The sequence below is a fragment of the Lissotriton helveticus genome, chromosome 9, assembly GCF_964261635.1.
Source record: "Lissotriton helveticus chromosome 9, aLisHel1.1, whole genome shotgun sequence".
In the NCBI taxonomy this organism is placed as follows: Eukaryota; Metazoa; Chordata; class Amphibia; order Caudata; family Salamandridae; genus Lissotriton; species Lissotriton helveticus.
The window spans coordinates 182,145,689-182,166,041 of NC_136070.1; the positions used below are offsets into that span (position 1 = coordinate 182,145,689).

At 47.6% G+C, this 20,353-nt stretch overlaps 1 protein-coding gene across 1 annotated transcript in view; it reads right to left on the reverse strand.

Annotated features, from left to right (window-relative positions):
* MAP4K5 (mitogen-activated protein kinase kinase kinase kinase 5) overlaps positions 1 to 20,353 on the reverse strand; it is a 686,515-nt gene that overhangs the window by 247,345 nt on the left and 418,817 nt on the right. The window contains exons 21-22 of the mRNA XM_078659722.1: positions 18,366 to 18,450; positions 18,207 to 18,286 (exon numbers count right to left, since the gene is read on the reverse strand). Coding sequence (XP_078515848.1) covers positions 18,207 to 18,286; positions 18,366 to 18,450 — 165 coding nt within the window. The remainder of the gene's footprint in view (positions 1 to 18,206; positions 18,287 to 18,365; positions 18,451 to 20,353) is intronic.

Below are 20,353 nucleotides of genomic sequence, written 5' to 3' on the forward strand. Positions count from 1 at the left end.
CAACAGCTCACTGGGTGCCACAAATCAAGTGCCGCTCTTCTACAGATAAAGAGAAATAATTAACTTAAAGCAATGAATAAACAAGATATATATATTTACAAGAGGAACAACTATCCTAATCTCAACAACAGTGCGGGAGGTCAACTATAACGAAACAGAAAGAAAACATCAATAATCGAGGAAGTAGGCGAAATGACAACTTTTTAAATGCACCCAAAAGTCATCTGCAGCTGCCTACAGTGGTGCAAGGTTTTGGTCTAGACACAGTATCACTCATTGACTGTAAAACATCATATAGCTCTGACCAAAATGGCTATTTTGAGCTAAATGTCTACATTTGTTTCAAAACCTTCCCATCCAGAAACTTTCCTCTTGCATATCTATGATAAACACACAATATTAAAACCTGTTACACAGGACACACACTAATACCATACGAAGACCCACAAAATACCTTTCTGATCGGTTATGTGCACTACCACCCCCTGTATGGAGGGGACAAAACATCTCTGCTACTTAATGTTATCCCTTGGATTCATTTCTCACAGATATTAAGTTTGAAGTCCTCTAATTTTCATTTACAAATAATTATTTTTTGACGTGCCGGTCCAACTCATCTAAAGCAAGAACAAATCTACCAGACGAATCGGTGTGACCAAGGATATATTGTTTCAGTTCTCAATTTTAATTTAACAACCTAATGAATGCTGGAAGTTGTTGTACTGATTCATTTCAACTGTACTAACACACCTAAAACAATGACTTTCAAAAGAAAAACCAAGACTGGAACATAAAGCTTTTGTGAAATGGAGCCAACAGGCAGTACTGCCAATATACCTTGATCTCATATTGCAATTTGGGGTTTATGTACTGGACTGGCAATGCCAGCATCCAATTCCTTCCCTCCAACACATTTTCTGTATTCTAGTTCTATGATCTGCGTTATCCGCATGTTCTACCAATGCAGCATAACTCTCATGAATAGGTATCAAAGGGTTGAGCCCTTTTGGTCCTTTTCAGGACTGACCCAAAGACAGCACAGCCAAAATTCCTTGATCATGATCTGTAGGACACTTCTGCTAATCCAATTCCATTGTTGGCAAGCAATTTTTTGACATTTGTGTCTTTCCTTCAGCAGTTTGCTATCTCAACACAGAGACCAATACGCCTTCATCACCCTAGACTGCTCATCTAAACCCATGCAGTGGTGGCTGGCAGGAAACGGGGGTGGCAGGGGGAGGAGGGGTGAAAAAACAAATTAAAAAACCCACTTACCTCTTCTGCTGGTCGCATCTCCTATGCTTCCCTTCTGACGTCCCAGAAAGAAAGCAAACTCAGCCTCCCCTAGGCCAATCACAATGCTGCAATTCATCGCAGTGACTGGTCTGAGTGCCGTGGTTCAGTGCTCAGACAGGGAATGGGAGCCTGGGCATGTTCTCCACACAGACTGTAATGCAGCCTGTGTGAGGAACATGCAAAGTGTGCATGAATGTTTAGCAGTCCCAAGACGGCAGGTAAAACATTCATGCACACTTACAGAGTGCTCACCACTTCTCCCCCTACGACCCCAGATCCCCACCCCACCCTAATCCAGCCCACAACTACCATAAATAAAATGATAATAAAGTTATTATCATTTTAGTTTTCCTTTCTTCACTGCTTTGAGAATAGTGGGGCAATGCTCCTCCACCTTAACGGAGGAGCCGCCCCTGGCACCCACGATCTAGTTCTGGAACATTACCCACTGCTTTTCCAACGCACTTGATTATGACCATGCAACAGTTCCCATGTTCTTATCAATCACACTGCAGTCGGCAGTCTGCGTGGGTCGATCATGTGGTCTTCTCTCTCCTTGCCATCAGGAAGTTAGTAAAATGTACAGTACATGTGACTGAATGTGGAAGATTACAGTAGTGGGGCCAGCCTAGACAGGTACAGCAAATTAAAAATACAGAACCCAACGTCGCCCTAAGAAGGAGCTGTGCAGAAAAATGTTTAGCACAACATTGGAACGTGTGTAGAAATTGTGGAACGAAATTGTGAAATAAATGTTTTCTTCTTGAGATCTGCTTTCAGAGTAGGAAAGGCACCCATTTAGAATACATAGAAGAATTTTTTAGAAAATCGAATTAAGGATTGAGAATTCAAAGAACAAGTTACTTATCTTTAATAACTCCTTATCTGGTAGAAACAATCTAGCCACAGACTCCTAACCGTAGAATTATCCCCAGGCATCAGACTGGCTCCGGAAATATTTTCAGGCGGGGTACCCCTGTGCGCTGGTAGGTGGTGTCAGGTGGTGTCATGTGGCTCGGCGTGGCGGTGTGTGGTGCCTATATAAGCTAAAATAGTTATGAGGATGGGCGCACTCCCTACTCTGTGTGTTTTATATAATCAAATGTTTTGAACTGTTACTCAACTTCTAGTGTGCTATGTAGGCCTAGGGAACTGCCGGTCTACCTCTAGAGTAATAAAATGACAAAAATCCAGGGACAATTGAACCTGAAACTGCCTATATGCACTGCCCGTATTGTTTTTGAACATACCAAGATTTATGTTACATCAGTGGATTTTTTTATACATATGCATCCAGTACTCTTATCCTTTTGCGTTTTCTTATTTTATGGTTATTACATCACCATAATAACTTTTTACACTTAAATCATTACAATACAATGATAACCAATATAGCATTTAAAACGTTTGCATATCAATTACATCTGACACAACTTGATTTTTTACACGATGTTCATAATTCATAAATACAAGTGTCAGTTCAAGACCCCACCCGCCCTTTTTGTTGCAGTACCACATAGCTGTGTTGTTGTAATTATAATTGTAAACAGAATTTGTACAGCGCACTGTAACCCATCAGGCATCCTGGCGCTAAAAGAGGGAAGCAGTAATGAACACTGGTTCATTACTGCTTCCCTCATTCATTACAGAGGTTAAGTTATTGGAAATAGCCAAGTTTTTATTTGTTTGCGAAAGGGTAAGTGATCATTGTGAGAAAGTGCCATCTTTCTTGCATTGGTATGCTCCTACTTTTTGCTGAACTGCTGAAGTGTTTTGACTGGGTGTGCCATGTGCTCCAGCCAACCAGGTGCCCAGGGCCTGTGTTCCTTCCCTAAAGCTGTGTTGAAACAAAACCCAATTGGCATCTCTGGCCACCTATCAGCCCCTAGTAAATGGTACCCTAGGTTCCCAGGGCATGGTGACCAGAGAAGACCCCCTAAGGGCTGCAGCACTTATTGTGCCAACCTTAGGGGCCCTGTACCCTGACACCCACACACTGCCTTAGCAGGCTGAGTGTCTAAGTACAGAACTAAACAGAGAGTCGACATGGCACACATCCCTGTGTGCCATGCCCACAATCCCACTGCCCTGGCCTACATCAGTCACCCCTCTAGCTGGGTGCCCTATGCCAGTGGGGTGGGCACAGGTGCATGAGTCCTGTGCCCCTACAGTACCCAGTGCCATTCCTGGGCACTGTAAGTGCAGTGCTGCCATTTAAGAGTATATGGTGCTGGGAGGTCGTCGTTACGAACTCCACAACACCATGATGGCTTCACTGAAGACTAAGAAGTTTGGTATCAAACTGCTCAGCACATTAAACCTGCACTGATGCCAGTGTGAGGTTTAATGTAAAAGTGTTTGATTGGTTCAGATGCTCCGTCCATCACACCCCCTTTGTACCTCTTTGTTTGCCATAAGTTGGCAGGGTATGCTCAGACGTGAGTCCCCTGCTCACTTTGCCACTGGATTCAAGCAAGCCTGGTGAAGACGGCTGAAATGCCAGAAACCGGTCCTAGGAAGCTTGTTTCCGGTCCAGGGAAGGCATGGCCTGGCAGTTCGGGCTGAGCTGTTCCCATGAGGCACAGGGTCAGACTGATTTGCATATGGCCATGTCTAAACTTGGGTGGCAGAGTGGGCTAAAGAACGGTGCTGGATTAAACCCAGATCTTTTGACTGGGTGTGAGTGTTTGACTGGTTCAGATGCTCCGTCCATCACCACCCCCTTTTGTACCTGCTTAACCCCGGCGTCTCCTGCGGGCAGCAACCTCAAGAACCCCAGAGGACCTGCCTGCCTTGACCCTCTTGGAGACTGGGACTCCCATGAGCAGAGGCTCTGCTCCAACAGCAACACCCCTGGTGCCAGCCAGGAACCGCAAATCCACCCCACTCTGCACCCGCCGAGCCCAGCCGGTGCCCGAGTGAACCAAGACCACTAGGACGTCCCCCCGGCGACTGGGACCCGAAGTCCAGTGACCAAAGACCCTCCTTGACGAACCAGATGACGCCTGCAGCCTCAGAACCAGAGACCCCCCCCAACCGCTACCAGCCGAGGGTAAGATTCCCGACACCAAAAGACACTCGTGCACCCGGCTCCCTGCAACCCCCTGTGCCCTCCTTTGGGGTACCTACCTCTTCTCTAAGATCCCAACTTACCTCTCGAAGTGGTGGTCGCACCTAAAGAATCACCGTCCCCGAGTCTGCAGCCTTTGTTCCCTTTTTACCTTTTCCATTGTATAACATTGGGCGCCCGTCGGCTCAAAAGCACCCTGCACCCAGTTGCCCGAGTGCTGCTGGAAGTGCCACTAGTACCCTACTCTACTTCCCCACATGCCCTGAGCAAGTGACCAGGAGGGTGTACCAACTGTACCTACCTGACCCTGGGGGACCACTGAGTCTATGCCCAGAACCTTAACTTCACCAGTCGAGTACTCACCTGGAAACCGATAACTCACTTTCTTGCCATAGGATAACATTGACTGGTTTGACTCGAAAAATCTTCTAAGTGTGAAGTTTTGAAACTCTAAAATATTCCTTAAAAATCGTACCCACTACTGAAACGTAATTACTAACCTGTCTTAGGCAGAGATCCCAGTGCTGGACCTAGGAGCCCAGTACTGGATAACAAAATAAGGAGAACGCACTTTACCTGTAACCTGAATTTTCTCCCATTGGATACCATTGCTAGATTTATACTGAAAAGTTTCGAAGTGTGAACTTTTAAAATACCTTTATATTCCTTAAAAATCATTGCAATACCCTAAACGTTTTTACTAAACTGTTTTCAGCTTAGACCCCAGGACTGAATCTAGGATCGAGCTTTGGAATTACAAAAGTAATTTACAAAGTAATCAACCGCATTTTTTGTAGACAAATCCACTGAGCTCAATGTTAGATTGTGTTTAGAATTGTGTTGCCTACTGCAACCCCCGTACCTGTTGTGTTTACAAAGTTATTTCCTTTCTGCAAAGTAATTACTTGAGATCACTCATAAATGAGAAAAGTATGTTTTTGATACCTGTTGGTTCTAAAAATAAAACAACTATATCTTTTGATATAAAAACAATTGGCCTGGAGTTCAGTCCTTGAGTGTGTGAAACCTTTTGCTGACTGAGGGTGTACAACAAATGCTTTACACTGTCCTCTGGTACTGCCTTACTGCTCGACCAAGCTACCACTTTAGAGAGTAAGGTCAGCCCTGACTTTCATCTCTGTTATACCTCTGGGCTTGGTGGTCTCTAACACACTGTACCTTACTTTGGTCCAGTACATATAGAGCCACTTTCTCACAATCATTCATCTGTCGCAGCTCTGGAGGCAGCTTATTCCAGAGTCTTGCAGCAGCAACACTGAAAGCTTGACCCCCCCAACTTAGCTCTTCTGGTCTGGGGTATTTTCACCAAGAAGGCTGAAGAGGACCGAAGGCAGCGGGGAGGAGAATACCAGCAGAATTTACTCTGCAGTGGTATAGGGCCCGATCCATGTAGCGCTTTAAAAACAACACAGAGCGATTTAAAGTAAATTCTCTGCACTATGGGGAGCCAATGCAGCTCCACAAGGGCCTGGGAGGAGGAAGAGCGTCGAGGACGTGACAGGGCCAACTTAGCTGCCATGTTCTGAATTCTCTGCAGTCTACCAGTTATAAACTTAGGGATTCCAACAAAAGAGAATTACAATAATCTAATCTGCTCAGAATCACGCTCCTAACTAGCAGGGGGCATGTTTGAGCAGAGGGAGAATCTTCCTCAAAACCCTAATAAGGGAGAAACAGTTCCCCCAAGTTTTATTAACGTGTGTCTCCAAGGTCAACTTTTCATGAAATGAGACCCCTAGATTGCGAACTGACTTAGATGGAACAGTGGGGGGTGGGCAGGAATAGGCCAAAAATCGTCCAGAAGCTGAGGTGGCACTCTCCCACTCTTAATACATAGAATTTCAGTTTTATCTGCATTGAATTGCAGAGAATTGTCTCTTAACCACTGAGCCACATTCTGCATGCAGTTATGAACATTTTGGTTGACTGTTCTCCCTCCAGTGATAGAATCAGCTGAGTATCATCAGCATAGTTAACCACCCCAAGCCGAAAGATCTAATGATGTCCATCAGGGGCGCATTTATACATTAAAGAGAATAGGGCTTATCGCAGAGCCCTTCGGCACATCATGGTGGACCTTAGTAAACTCTGACTGAAAAGGGTGGAGAGCCACGGCCTGACATCTGTCAGATAAATATGAGTGGAACCATTTCAGTGCCTGACCAACTACCCCAACTCCTTCCAGCCATTTCAAGAGGACCAAATGGTTGACCGTGTCGAATGCGGCACACAGATCTAATAGGATCAAAATGGCATGCTGACCCTTGTCTGCACGCAAACAAAGATCGTCCAACACGGTCAGCAGTGCAGTCTCTGTCCCATGTCCTGGACGAAAGCCAAACTGGACATCATCCAGTAGATAATTATACTCCAGGAACTGGGAGTGTGCCCTACTCACAAGGCGCTCTATGATCTTCACTGGGTATGGAAGAAGTGAAATGGGCCTGTAGTTTTTAAGACAGGCTGGGTCCAGTGAGGGCTTTTTCAATAAGGGAGAGACCATTGCTTGCTTCCAGCATGAGGGAACTATCCCACTGTGCAAAGATTGATTGCACAGCTGTCTGAGAGGAGGGAACAGTTCGGCACCATGCGCTTTCCAGACCCTGTGTAGAAAAGGGTCTAAAGGTGACCCAGAGGAAACACCAAGCGCAATTTGTTCAAACACCTCAGTGGAATGAATGTCAAAATGGTCCAAACGAGGCAGCTGGGCGGGGTCTCACTCATCACTCTCAGGTCCTCCTGCCCAGCCAGTGGAGGGTCAACAATCTTGTCAGCCATACTGTTCACTTCAAGTCCCTTGATGATACTATCAATCTTATTATCAAAGAAGGCAGCCAGACTATCATACAGTTCCTGCGTATTGGGGGTCTTGTTTTTTGTACAGGCCGGATTGGCTATATCATTAAATACTTTAAAAAACGCTTTTGGAACTGTTGGAGGCCTTCAAAATTGCATCTGCTAAGTACTCGGCTTTGGTGGAGACAATACTTTTCTTATAGCTACAGATCTTTTCTTTCCAGATAGATTTGTCTATAATAGAGTACTCCCTCCTCCATTTCCGCTCTGCCTGTCTACATGCAAGTTTTAAAATTTTCAAGGCAATGTTGTACCAGGGCGCAGAAGGTTTACCATCTCTTTTAATCATTTTTTGAGGGGCAATCTGGTCAAGGTGATCCTTAATGTATGAGCAAAAGGTGGCATAGTTGTCCTCCACATGTTTTCCTGGCTCGAGCAAGCCTTCATAATGGAATACAGAGGCAGAACTAGCCTTCCTCATCAAACCTTTCCAGTCCCTGCTAAGGACGCGTCTTATCTCCTTCCTACCAGAATCATTCTGTTTAATACCAGTCACATCAAATTTGATCAGATAATGATCAGACCAGCCTACCGGAGACGACACCACCACTTTCAGTGAATTTTCTTTGTTGTCAGTGAAGGCCTGTATTAGCCTTCCCTCGATGGAGGGTAGAAAGGCTTTCAATGCCAGTCAGATTGCCCAGATCTCCAGTAAGTTTTGGAGTCCAGTTTCCTCAGGAGATCTCCACCTCGCCAAGATAGCTGCCCCATCTTAGGAGTGACGCATCAGTCACCACTGTCAAATCTGGTTGGGAAGGAGACAAGGGTCTGCAGTGGACCCAATTAAAGCTCGTTTCCCATGTCAGAGAGATTTCCTGATGCTGCGCTCACTGGAACTTCAGGTCCCACTGAAGAGCCTGCATATGCCAAGCAGGATGCAGGAGGCCATGAGGCCCAACAGCCTCAGAGTCACTCTCACTGAAACCCAGGATAGAGGCTGAAACATTGGTTTCATAGCCGGAGTAGCCTGGACTCGAGGCTCAGGAAAATAAGCCCAAAACTGCACTGTGTCCAGGACAGCTCCAATGAAAGGGAGCATCTGAGAGGGAATCAGGTGTGACTTCGAGACATTAACAGTGAACACTTACGGTTAGGAGCTCCTACAATACAAAAAATCAAGACTACTAAGGCTGACTACTTCAGAGCCCAACTTATTCAAGCCTCAAATAGCCCTAAGAAACTTTTTGAAATTGTCAAACAGCAATCAGCGAAAGCACCCATCCACTTTGACTCAGCTGATAATTCACCTTCATGCAACGATCTGACTGTCTTCTTTATGGAGAAAACTAAACTCATCAGTCTTGACCTTGAGTCTAAGAGGGCCCTTCCTACATCATTTGAGAGTGCGGCTCAACCTGCCCTCTAAAGCCTCTTAGTATTAGCACCAAGAACAAGGCCACTTAGGGCTCCTTCACTCCCCTCAATGAAAATGACATCTACAAGACTATTCATAGCATCAACCCTTCTAATCACTTCAGCGACTCGTTGCCACCATCTGTCTTCAAAGAAATCAAGGATGCCTTCATCCCCCTTTGGACAAAGATTATCAACGCTTCTTTATCTCAAGGCAAGATCCCTGAATGTCTAAAAGCAGCTCAGGTTTCACCCATTCTTAAAAAACATGGTGCAGACAGAACTGACCTCAACAGCTTTTGTCCCATCTCCAACATCCCCACTCTGGCTAAGCTCCTAGAAAAATGCATGCAATCACAGCTGTGCACGCACATTGAGAATTTCAATCTCTTGGATCAACATCAATCTGGTTTTCGGAGCAGTCACAGCACTGAATCGGGGCTCATTCACATTATGGATGACATACTTAAAATGTTAGACCATAATGAATCCTGCCTCCTAATCCTCCTTGATCTTTCCTCAGCATTCAACACGTTTAATCATGATAACTTCTTAGCCATTCTGGAACACAGATGGGTCTTTCCGGTCTGGTATTGCAATGGTTCGCGTCCTTCGTTCACAATAGATCCCAAAGTGTGTAGGTGAATCAAACCCTATCCCAGTCTTCTTCAGTCTCCAAGGGGTTCCCTCAAAGATCTGCCCTACTCTTTAATATTTTCCTAGAACCGCTAGCGAATGCTCTAAAATCCATGAATATTCTTTTTCAAATGTATGTGGATGACACGCAACTCTACTTGAAAATCAACTCCTCTGAAGATTTCATATCACTGAATTCCACCTTGACGATTACCTAAAAGTGGCTGAGAATCACCTCCTGCTCAACACCGCTAAACAGAATTCCTTCTCATCGCTCCTCCTAATCACACCACCAAGATAGACCTCTGGATGAAACATCTCACTGCCTTCAACAGCTCCCCTCATATCATTGACTCAGCTAAATGTAAATGTCAAATGTAAATGAGGATTCTTAGAAATCTAAAACCATTCCACCCTCAAGAGGACTTCAAGCTGGTGGTTCAAGCGCTTGTCCTGCCGATGCTAGACTATGGTAGTGCGACACTCTGTGGCCTCCCCAAATATACCTTGGCCCTGCTCAGGGCTCCTTTGAATGCCACTGCCAGACTCATCACTGATATAAAAAGAAATTAACACATATCCACAGCCCTAAGATCTCTAAATTGGTTACCCTACAGTGCAAGAATACAACTAAAGATTACTTGTTTGACACACAAAGCCCTCCATTTCAAAAGCACAAGTTACTTACCTACGGTAACAATATATCTGTAAGAGACAATAGTTAATGATAGATTCCTTACCTTAGAATTACCTCTAGGCGTCACACTGGATCCAGAAAGTTTTTGTTAGCAGTACCCCTGCGCGTCGAAAGGTGGCGGCGTGCAGCTCCGCGTCCATCGTAGGCATCATGGTCGCCGGGATGATGTCGTGGCAGCTACTTAGATGCCGCCCTCACGTGTTGACGTCAGTTTTCTTTTTCCGCGCCAGCAAGTGCAGATCCGGAGAGAGCGGTACCCCCAGTCAATTTTTGACTACGTTTTTTGGGACTTTTGTCTCTGTTCTTTTGAGTCTTTGATTCCTGGTGTATAGGGATGCCTGGTTTCAAGTCTTGCGAGGCTTGTCCCAGCACGAGGTGGGTGACGGACCCGTACCGTGAGTGTCTACTGCATAGGGCGCGAACACGACCCCGCGTCGTGCCCCGACTGCGGGGCGATGGCTCTGAAAACTTTGCTGGAGCGGTCCCAAAAGTTGCTTGAGGCCGGGGAGTCGGTAGAGGGACCGGTCGCGGAGCCGCCACCATCGTTCGACGAAGTCTTCACACTCGGGGTCAAGAGGACAAGAAGTCAAAGATGCGATGTCGATCTTCGCCTTCCCCTAGCCTGTCCCACTACACGGCTGAGCGTGCGAGTGGTGCCACCCCGTGGCTCAAGCGGAGCCTACGCAGTTGCGGACGGCCTACTCGCCTTTCCAGGGTCCGTCGGACACTCCGGCCCAGCTGCAGGAATTTCTGTCAGCTATGGCTCGGCTCCCCGGCCTGGGTCGTCCCCGGCTTCCATCCAGACATGGAGACGGTGTCGGACCGGTGTCGATCGAGGCAGATTCCAACGCGGATGGGGAATTTCTATCCCTTTCTCTAGCCGCCTCCACCTTTTCCGCGGCAGGAACGCAGAGCCATGCAAGATACTGACCACTGATGCACTGAACAGGATGACCTTAACCCTAGCAACGGGGAGGATGGGTGGGGCGGTAAGGAATCTATCACTAACTAATGTCTCTTACAGATAAATCGTTACCGAAGGTAATTAACTTGTGCATCTGAAACAGAAAAGTTAGTGACTGATTCCTTACCTTAGAATAGATACCCCAGCAATACCAACCCCGGTGGTGGGTCTGCGAACCAAGATCACAGCAGAAAGTCACAGAACAGCCAAAGAAGCCGTTTCTCCAGACTTGACTCTCAAGGCAATAATGCTTAGTAAAAGTGTGCAGCGAGGCCCACGTATTTGCCTGACGGATGTCTTGCAGGGGGACACCATATCCCAATGAACGCCCAGGTAAAATGGGCACACATCTCCACCAGAGGCTCCTTTTTAGCCAGAGAATAACAGGCTTTTATACACAAGACAACCCAGCGGGAGATAGTCCTCTTGTGTACAGCCCGGCCTTTCTTGGCGCCTATGTAACCAACAAAGTGCTGGTCATTCACCCGGAACGGTTGTGTGCGATTCAGTTAAAATGAGAGCGCACGTTTTGGGTCCAGACAGTGAAGCCTCTCTTCCTCTCTGGAAGGGTGCGGCGGCGGTAAGAAAGTGGGTAAGGTAATAGTTTGCCCTATGTGGAAGGCAGTAACAACCTTTGGCAAGAAGGAAGGACGAGTGCGGAGCACAACCTTGTCCGGATGAACAGACAGAAAAGGAGGTTCACAGGAAAGAGCCTCGAGCTCACTCACACGCCTAGCGGAGGTGATGGCAACCAGGAAAGCAGTCTTCAAAGTAAGTAAATGAATAGGACAGTTGTGAAATGGTTCAAAAGTAAGAACCATATTCAAGTCCCACTGCGGAATCACAAACGGAAAAGGAGGAAAAGGGTGAGTAATGCCTTTAAAAAATCTACTTACAACAGGGGACTTGAAAAGAGAAGGCTGATCAGAGAGCCTGAGAAAGGCTGAAATTGCAGACAGGTAGCCCTTAATAGTGCCCAGAGCAGAGCCCTGCTGGGTCAAATAGAGAAGAAACAAAAGGACTTCTGAAAGAGGGGCAGAAGGGGGATCCACAGCCTTTGCTGTGCACCATGCCACAAATTTGTTCCACCTGCAGGCGTATACCGATTTAGTGAGGGACTCCTGGCTGCCAGAATGACATTACAGACTTCAGGAGGCAAATAAAAAGAAATCAACTGTTGCCGCTCAATCTCCACGCAAGGAGGTGGAGGCTGGACAGGTTCAGGTGGAGTACCGTCCCCTGCTGCTGCAACAGAATATCCTCCCGAAGAGGCAGTCGAATCGGGGGATCCACGTTCATACTGAGTAGCTCGGGATACCACACTCTTCGAGGCCAGTCCGGAGCCACAAGAATGACTTGGGCCCGGTCGCGCCTGATCTTCTTCAGCACTAGACTGCAACTCCACTCACGACGAAACGCGTCACCGAGCGAGCGCCGCCTTGGAAATTCCAACGTGCAGAACGGAAGACATTGAGCGTTGTCTTCGGTGGCGAATAGATCCAACCAAGGCTCTCCCCACTGTTGAAAGAGACCTTGCGCCACCTCCGAGTGAAGACGCCATTCGTGATCCAACATGCACCTGCGGCAGAGTTCGTCTGCCCTGGCGTTCAAAGAACCTGCCAAGTGTTGGACCACCAAGGAAATGCCTTGATGTAACAGCCATGTCCAGAGACGCAGAGCCTCCTGACATAGGGTCCACGACCCCACGCCCTTGCTTGTTGCAGTACCCCATGGCGGTGGTGTTGTCTGTGAACACCTGCACTACCTTCCCCTTGAGACATGGAAGGAATGCCTTCAGTGCAAGTAGGATCGCCCGGAGCTCCAGAAGGTTGATATGGAGCCTGGACTCCGCCAGAGACTGGAGGCCTCTGATCTCCGCCTTTCCCATGTGGCCGCCCCATCTCAGAAGGGACGCATCTGTCGCCACTGTGTGCTCTGGTTGGGGAAGGGAGAGGGATCTGCTGATGACCCAACGCTGGTTCGTGAGCCACCACTGTAACTGTCGTGCAGTGCCCTCTGAGATTTGGACATAGTCGGACAGGTTTCCCTGATGCTGCACACATTGGAAGCTCAAGTCCCACTGCAGAGCCCACATACGCCCCCTGGCATGATGGATCAGCAGGATGCAGGAGGCCATGAGGCCCAGCAGACTCAAGGTCATCCTGACCGAAACCCAGGACAAGGGCTGAAAGATCGTAGTCATAGCCCGAATGTCCCGGACCCGCTGCCCGGGAGGATAAACCCGAAACTGCGCCGTGTCCAGAACCGCTCTGATGAAGAGGAGCTTCTGAGAGGGGATTAGGTGTGAAATCGGCACATTGATGGAGAACCCCAGCAAATGCAGGAGGTCGGTGGTTGTCTGGAGGTGGAAGACGACCGCCTGGGGCGAGCCCGCATTCAACAATCAGTCGTCGAGATAGGGGATGCTGAAACACCCGATCAGTGCAGATGAGCTGCAACCACCACCATCACTTTCGTGAACACCCGAGGGGCGCTGGTAAGGCCAAAAGGGAGCACGGTGAACTTAAAGTGCTCGTGGCCTACTGTGAACCGCAGGTAGCGCTGTGGGCCGGCAGGAGGGGGACATGAAAGTAAGCGTCCTGCAAGTCCAAGGCTACCATCCAGTCTTGCGGGTCTAGGGCAGACAAGACCTGAGCAAGTGTGAGCCTCTTGAACTTCTCCTTCTGGAGGAAGCGATTGCCGTTCCAAAGGTCTAAGATGGGACGCAGGCCCTTGTCCTTCTTTGGAACCAGAAGTATTGGGAAGAACTACCAGGACCTACTTCTGGTGCTGGAATGCGCTCGATAGCCCCTTTGGCCAAGAGGGCCACTCTTCCTGCTGGAGAAGCACCAAGTGCTCTCCAGACATGCGGTGGTACTGAGGCGGCATGGCTGGAGGGGTTGTCTCGAAGGGGAGGGTGTAGCCCCTTCGGGCTATCTGCAAAACCAGCCTGTCAGTAGTGATGGTGGGCCAGTGGGGGAGGTGATGGCGAATGCTGCCGCCCAATGGCATGTGATGGGCCTGAAACACCGGACTAGGAAGGTTTGGAGGCAGTGGCAGCGGGGGAGGTGGTAGACTAACCCGCCCACTTGCCCCGTGACCCACCTCAGCGGTCCCACGTCCGCGGCTGCGCTGAGACTGTTGCTGCGCAGGAGGTGCGGGGATGCAGAAGCTTGGGCAACCAAGCTCTCAGGGGTAGAGTGTTGGGAGAGAAAAATGGGGTCACCCAGAGCCGGGCGATGGAGTCGGGCCACCTTCCTGTTCACAGGAGCCCCTGTGTTGGGCCTGGACCAGGTGCCCAAAAGAACGTCCGAAAGTGCATCATTGAAGGGCAGCAGCGTCTCCGCAGAGGAAGCTGCTGGCCGAAGCCCTTCTGTCAGGAGGTTAGTCCTGACGGCCACTGTAGGGAGTTCGAGGTGGAGAGCCTCTGCTGCCCTAGGCAACACCACTGAATAAGTTACCAACCTCCTCCGTAGCAATGGTAGAAGAAGACAGTGTGCCAGGTTCTGGAGAAAAATCCACTCCACCAGCGTCCTCCAAATCCTCTTCCCAGTCCGGATCTAGCTCCCATTAGGCAGCGAAATTCCCCATCGGCGTCGATCAACACCGGTCCGGCACCGTCTCGGGATGGAAGCCGGGGACGACCTTGGCCGGGCTATAGCTGACAGAAATTCCTGCTGGACCGGAGTGGCAGACGGACCCGGGAAGCGCAGGTGGGCTATCGGCAACTGCGTAGGCTCTGCCGGAGCCGCGGGGGTGGCACCATCCGCACCCTCAGCAGTGTCGCGGGACAAGCTAGGGTAAGCGAAGAGCGGCGTCGCTTCTTCAACTTCTTGTGCTTCGTCTTACTTGACCCCGAGTGCCAAGACTTTGTCGAACGATGGTGGCGGCTCTGCGACCGGTCCCTCGACCTCCCACGTGACCGGGACCTTCAACTAATCGGAATAGACTCCCGGGCCTCAAGCAAAGTGGTTTCAATGTTGCGGCTGCCAGGGTTTGGTGGGTGAACTGACCAGACATCTGGCTGCCCGACCCGTAGGGTCTAGAGGTACTGCATCATTGGGCATGCAGAGGCTCTGGAGTTTTTATGCCGTGGTGGCTGGGCGGGTAAAGAAGCCCCTTCTATGGTAACAAAAGATGGGCTTGGGTTGGTGGGGGCCATGGAAAAGCCCAAGGAGGAACTGGCTGTAGCTCCAGCGCTGAGCTTGTCTTGTCTCCGAAGAGCCGGTAACCATCAAAGGGCATGTCCATACGCGAGGCTTGGAAATCCCCTAAAAATTCAGTTTTTCTCAGTCACGTGTGGTGCCGTAAGACCACCGGCTAAGAAGCCGCTCAGCCTAGCAAGTGGGTCATATCCAGCCCACATCTACTCATGAACTTGGCTGTATCCCGCACGTCTGCTATAGCTGGATGAGTATGCCCGGGGGTTTCTCCAACACCATGGGAAGCATTTCCTTAATCGAATCCAACAATGCATGGGAGTAAGGGCCCAAAAGGCATGCAGTGTTCACGGACCGCAGTGCCAGGCTGGTGGAAGAAAACACTTTCTTGCCTAAGGCGTCCAGCCTCTTGGATTCCCTCTCTGGTGGAGGGGTCGAGAATGTTCCAGGATTTTCACAGGAAGTGGAGGCTTGCTCCACCAAGCTCTATGGAGTAGGCTGTTGGGTGGGTAAATTTGTGTCCCCTGGGGAAGGGCATTGGCTGTGGGCTATTGTCCTATTCACAGAAGCCTCTGTGCTGGGCTTGGACCAGGACTTACTAAAGGGTTTCATCAAATGGTAGAAGCAGTTCTGGGGGCGTCACTCCCGTCTTGACTGCCAATGAGGGAAGGCTAAGGTCCAAGACATTGACCGCCCTTCTCACCACCACAGCAAAAGAAACGCCCTCCTCCATAGCCACAGCAGGAGAAGAGACTATGGCTGTCCACTGGCATCTGCCCAGTCCTCACACCATCCATGTTGGCGTCTAAGGGCTGGTATTCCTCAGCGTCCAAACTGAAACAAACGCGTCCAATTTGTTTCAGTTTCCCCAAGTTTGAGCCCTAACGAATGGGGCTCAGGCAACCGGTCTGAGGTCAAGGCTTCAGTTGGTTTCGGACGACGCCCCTCCGGCACATTGTCAGAATCAGGGAAGAGAATGGGGATGGGGGTGGGGGCACCAGGGAACGGCAGGCGGGGAAAGAGCGAAGTGGCATGATTGGCGCCAGTCTGGATCCATCTGTGGCTCCAAGGGGCCCAACTGGTGCTGGGGCAGACCTGCTGGCGGGAAACCAGCAGGGACCACTCCCTAGCCCATAGGGCCAGAAGGTGCGCAAGCGGGGACAGGCCGCCTATATATGAGGTGCATGGCCTAATTCAATTTGCAGAGTTTGGGCAGGGGTCGCTCCTGATCCCGAAACTAAGGGAGGCGCGCAGCCAGCCTTGGGCGCAGGCTCAAACACTCCCTCATCGGACGAAATCAATGGATGGGGTCAAGTCGCCCAACTCTTATTCATTTATTTTTATTAGATTTACCAGAACACTGGGCCGACTTTGACTGAGATGAAGAATGATGGCTCTGCAACAGAACCCCGGAGCTTTCTCTCGCCCGGGATCGAGGGCATCACACGTTGAGGTGCAAGGAGCTTGAGGGATTGCTCCCTCAATGCCTTGGTGTGCATAGCGAGGCAAGAGAAGCAGGTTGTTGGTCGTGGTTGTGCCCAAGGCACCAGAGGCAAACAAGGTGCAGGTCTGTCACCGACAGATGCCGCAGGGCTTGAAGCTAACTTTTCTCGAAGCCATCTCTGCCACATCAGGAGAGCTAAAAAAAAAAACCTTCAAAAAGGTAGAAAATAAGGACAATCAAACAAATTGCTCAGGATAGTTCTCTCCAGATCAGCAGAAAGAAAAGAAATTACATCAGTGTCCTGGGGTGGCACCTACATAGGCCCGCATACGTCACTTACAGCACTGATGACGGCACAAAAAGCTGAACGACGCCTCCTACATACGCACAGGGGTACTGCTCATGGAAAGTTTCCAGATCTAGTCTGACACATGGAGATAATTCTAAGGTAAGGATTCTGCAGCTAGAAGTCTCTATAAGATAATATATTTTCAGTGATTAATATTCTCTTTATTGCAACTTCCAAATTCGAGAACTACAACACTGCTGTTGTGACAGTTTCTTTCAATGTTCCTTCATGAATTGCTTTTTTTTTTTAAACGTCAATATGGGATATCCTTGCGAAACTGCAGCTCTTAGCGATACACCATGGCTTACTAGTGCTGCTTCCCTGCAAGCAGTGAGGTTACAGTCAAGCAGTGTAAAAATGCCCTGTCCCTGTTTGCAGTGACGTCAGTGTCAAGCAATGAAAATTCCCAAGAATTCCGTAGAAGTGAGGGAACATGATAAGCTAACACATTAGTCAAAAGCCAATAGGTCTCCTGCGCAAAACAGGGTCCAGATGCATTGGCTTTGCTAGTGGTTTTGTCTCCGTGAAGGTGCACGCATGAATGACCGCCATTTTGTAATGTATTAGTATTTGGTTTTTAAGGAAATACTCTACAAGATAGCTGCTGTGAGTTGCAGTGTCAGTGCTTGCGTGTGCATATGTACACATAAGCAGCAAAAGAAGCAAACTCAGAATGGTTTCAAAACTATTCAACGATGGTCAGCTGCCTACCAATACTGGAGGCCAGGCAAGAGAATTGAGGGTCCTACAAGAGGATGCGGGGAGAGACAATCCGCCACCGTAAGAGGAGGTTGAAGCTTTTAAATTAAGAGAGGCTAATGAAGGAGGGAAAGCAGGAAGAAAAAAAGTGAGAGGAAGAGAAAATGGCCCGTCATGTACTGACATTAGCAGTGGAAAGATGCAACACAAGGAGAGTTAAATTATCCTGATTGGGACAAACAATAACAGGAAGGAAGCCATTCACTCAGGAGCCAACACATGAAAACAGAAAGAAAGCCACTGAATCATGAGCACGGGGATGGACCCAAAGTCCACTTCAAGTCTGTAATGAATACTCTAAGTCCGTCTTAAAACAGGTGTCTGTAGGCCAGACCTATAAAAGGAATTTTTTTCGGTTCTTGTTTTTTTTTAATTTTCTCTATTGGCATTTCAAGAATAAACAACCATCACAGTCATTGGCAGTAATTAGCGACAGTGGATAGACAAACTGTGTTCATAAAGGAAATTTGAGTTATAAAATTGTCCAGCCAAGTACACACATAAAAATGGGTAGTAAATTGTACATCAAAACCACTGATCCGCTCGTCTGTGAAAATGTGCATTTGTATTAATAGTGCTGAAGAATAAAAATAGGTGTTACCTGTTCCATTGTAGCTTCATGAAGTTCATTTAGGTTCAATGCATAAATTCCCTCTTCAGTTCCAAATATGATGTACTGATCTACAAATTCAATGAGCCAAAATGAGACAAACTATTTTTCTTACTAAATATGAAAATAACTAGAAGGAAAACAATCTACCTTTGGTATCCGTATGTATCCATGATGTTGCACAATTAATCTTTAAGGGGCAGCCATCAAATACTTTAGAAAAACATGCTCCCATCTAAGAAGACATTTTAAAAACACTGGATGAGTACAAATTTTCATGTTAACAGTTTCATTTGTGCTTCAAAGATTCTAACTGTATTAATAATCATGTAAGCATGTTAAGGAGCCATAACGATATCTCTAGCAACAGACATGGGCACTTCAAGGTTTATGTGCACTCTCACCGAGAGTCAATAGCGTGAACAGCACATTAAAACTGGTTATTCACTGCTATGAAGTACCAACAGTGGGAAACAAAGTTGTTTCCTGCTGGTGCTATTTGAAAGGAATCCTCTGCTCCGAAGGAAGGGGGCGGGGGTGCTGCGTCGAAGGTACAGAGGGTGGTGAAGTGAGTGGCAAGACTTCAGATTATTATTATTATTATTTTGGATGTAGGGGGATAGTGAATGCAAATGGTGGCGAGGATGTATGACAGGACACCTAGTACATTTCAAAAAATATTTTTGGTGAGAGGTAATACTGAGGGCCGTGTGAGAGGGTGGCAGGATTATTATTTTTTTAAGTGGTGAGTTGGTGGCTTCATGATGGTCATTCGGCAGGTCACCAGATGTGAGGAAGGGCCATCATGTTGATGGCTCACATATCACTTCTGAACCCTGGCATAGCTGCTGAAAGCATGGGTATATGATTGGAAGGGCCAACCATAACATAACTTTGTAGAGGGATTAACAGTGAATTACAGGGATTTGTTTTTCTACTTCAGGGTTCCGAGTAATATCATAGATAATGCAAACTTCACTCTCGTATTGGTTGTCACTAAGAACCCCCATTAGTAAAAACATACTCTTTATTTAATGTTACCCAACTAGAATTCTACATATTTTTACTTTGGCCTAATAGGCCGAATGAGCAAAAATTTTATGAACGTTAAGTTTTTTATAATTGTTGTATATACAATTATAATGCTATATCTTTTTTATAATACGTTATACTATGCTCAAGTTTTGCAGTTTAGTACTGAAACTTCATTAATATGTTAAACAAGCACTGGCAAAGCCAAAAGATCTGGTGTTGGCCACCAGCTTTTTTTCTTAGTTTGTCGCTAGCAGTGAGGTTAGCCAAGGGCAGAAGTGGGCTGCCCCATGGTGTATTCTGTTGTGGCACAAGATATGAATGACACAAACAGAATAATGGATCATGTTGATGGCCGAAAGGCCCCCTATAAGTAACTTCAAAAGACCTAATGTCTGGTGCTCCTATAAAGGCCATGGAACGGGCAGTTTTCAGCTAAGCTAACCTGCTGGAGTTTCAACAAATTACTCACCTTAGTAAAGTGTGCTAAATTGGTTTTTAATGCACCTTCAAGCCATCGTCTGTGTTCTACCGCAGAACAGAAAAGTATCAAGAGGATACGTAATTTCATAAACCGCCTACTCTCTGTCCTCCTTCAAACTAGAGATAGACACCAGTTTGCCAATCCTAACTTCCATTTTATTCTATCTAGCTTAACAATTTGTGTACACGTGCACTGAGCAGATGGACTGCAATTGGGCTGTGCGCAGGAAAGGCAGCCACAGGAATACTAGGAGGTAAAATAATCTCATAGTAAAACTTCTACCACACCTTGCAGTTTTCCTGTAGAGCAATTCTGCTTTCCGTTTCTTGGGATCTGCAGGTCAGAATGATGAGTAACATGCAATTTTGGTTTTACTGAGAAGTAAAACACACTTGTTCTTTTATCTGCTCCGTGCCCATTCTGTCCTCACAAGCTTGGAACCTTGTCCTACAGTAAGATTCTTTGAAAGATGGTAGCTGAATCAAAAAACATTTTTAATGTGCCTGACTAAAGCAAAACATTAACACTTACTCTAGAGCAAGTACTTACGGACAGCGTTTGCTTAGCATCTGTGGCTGGCTTGCAGAACACATTAAATAGCATATGTCTCAGTAGTGATTGA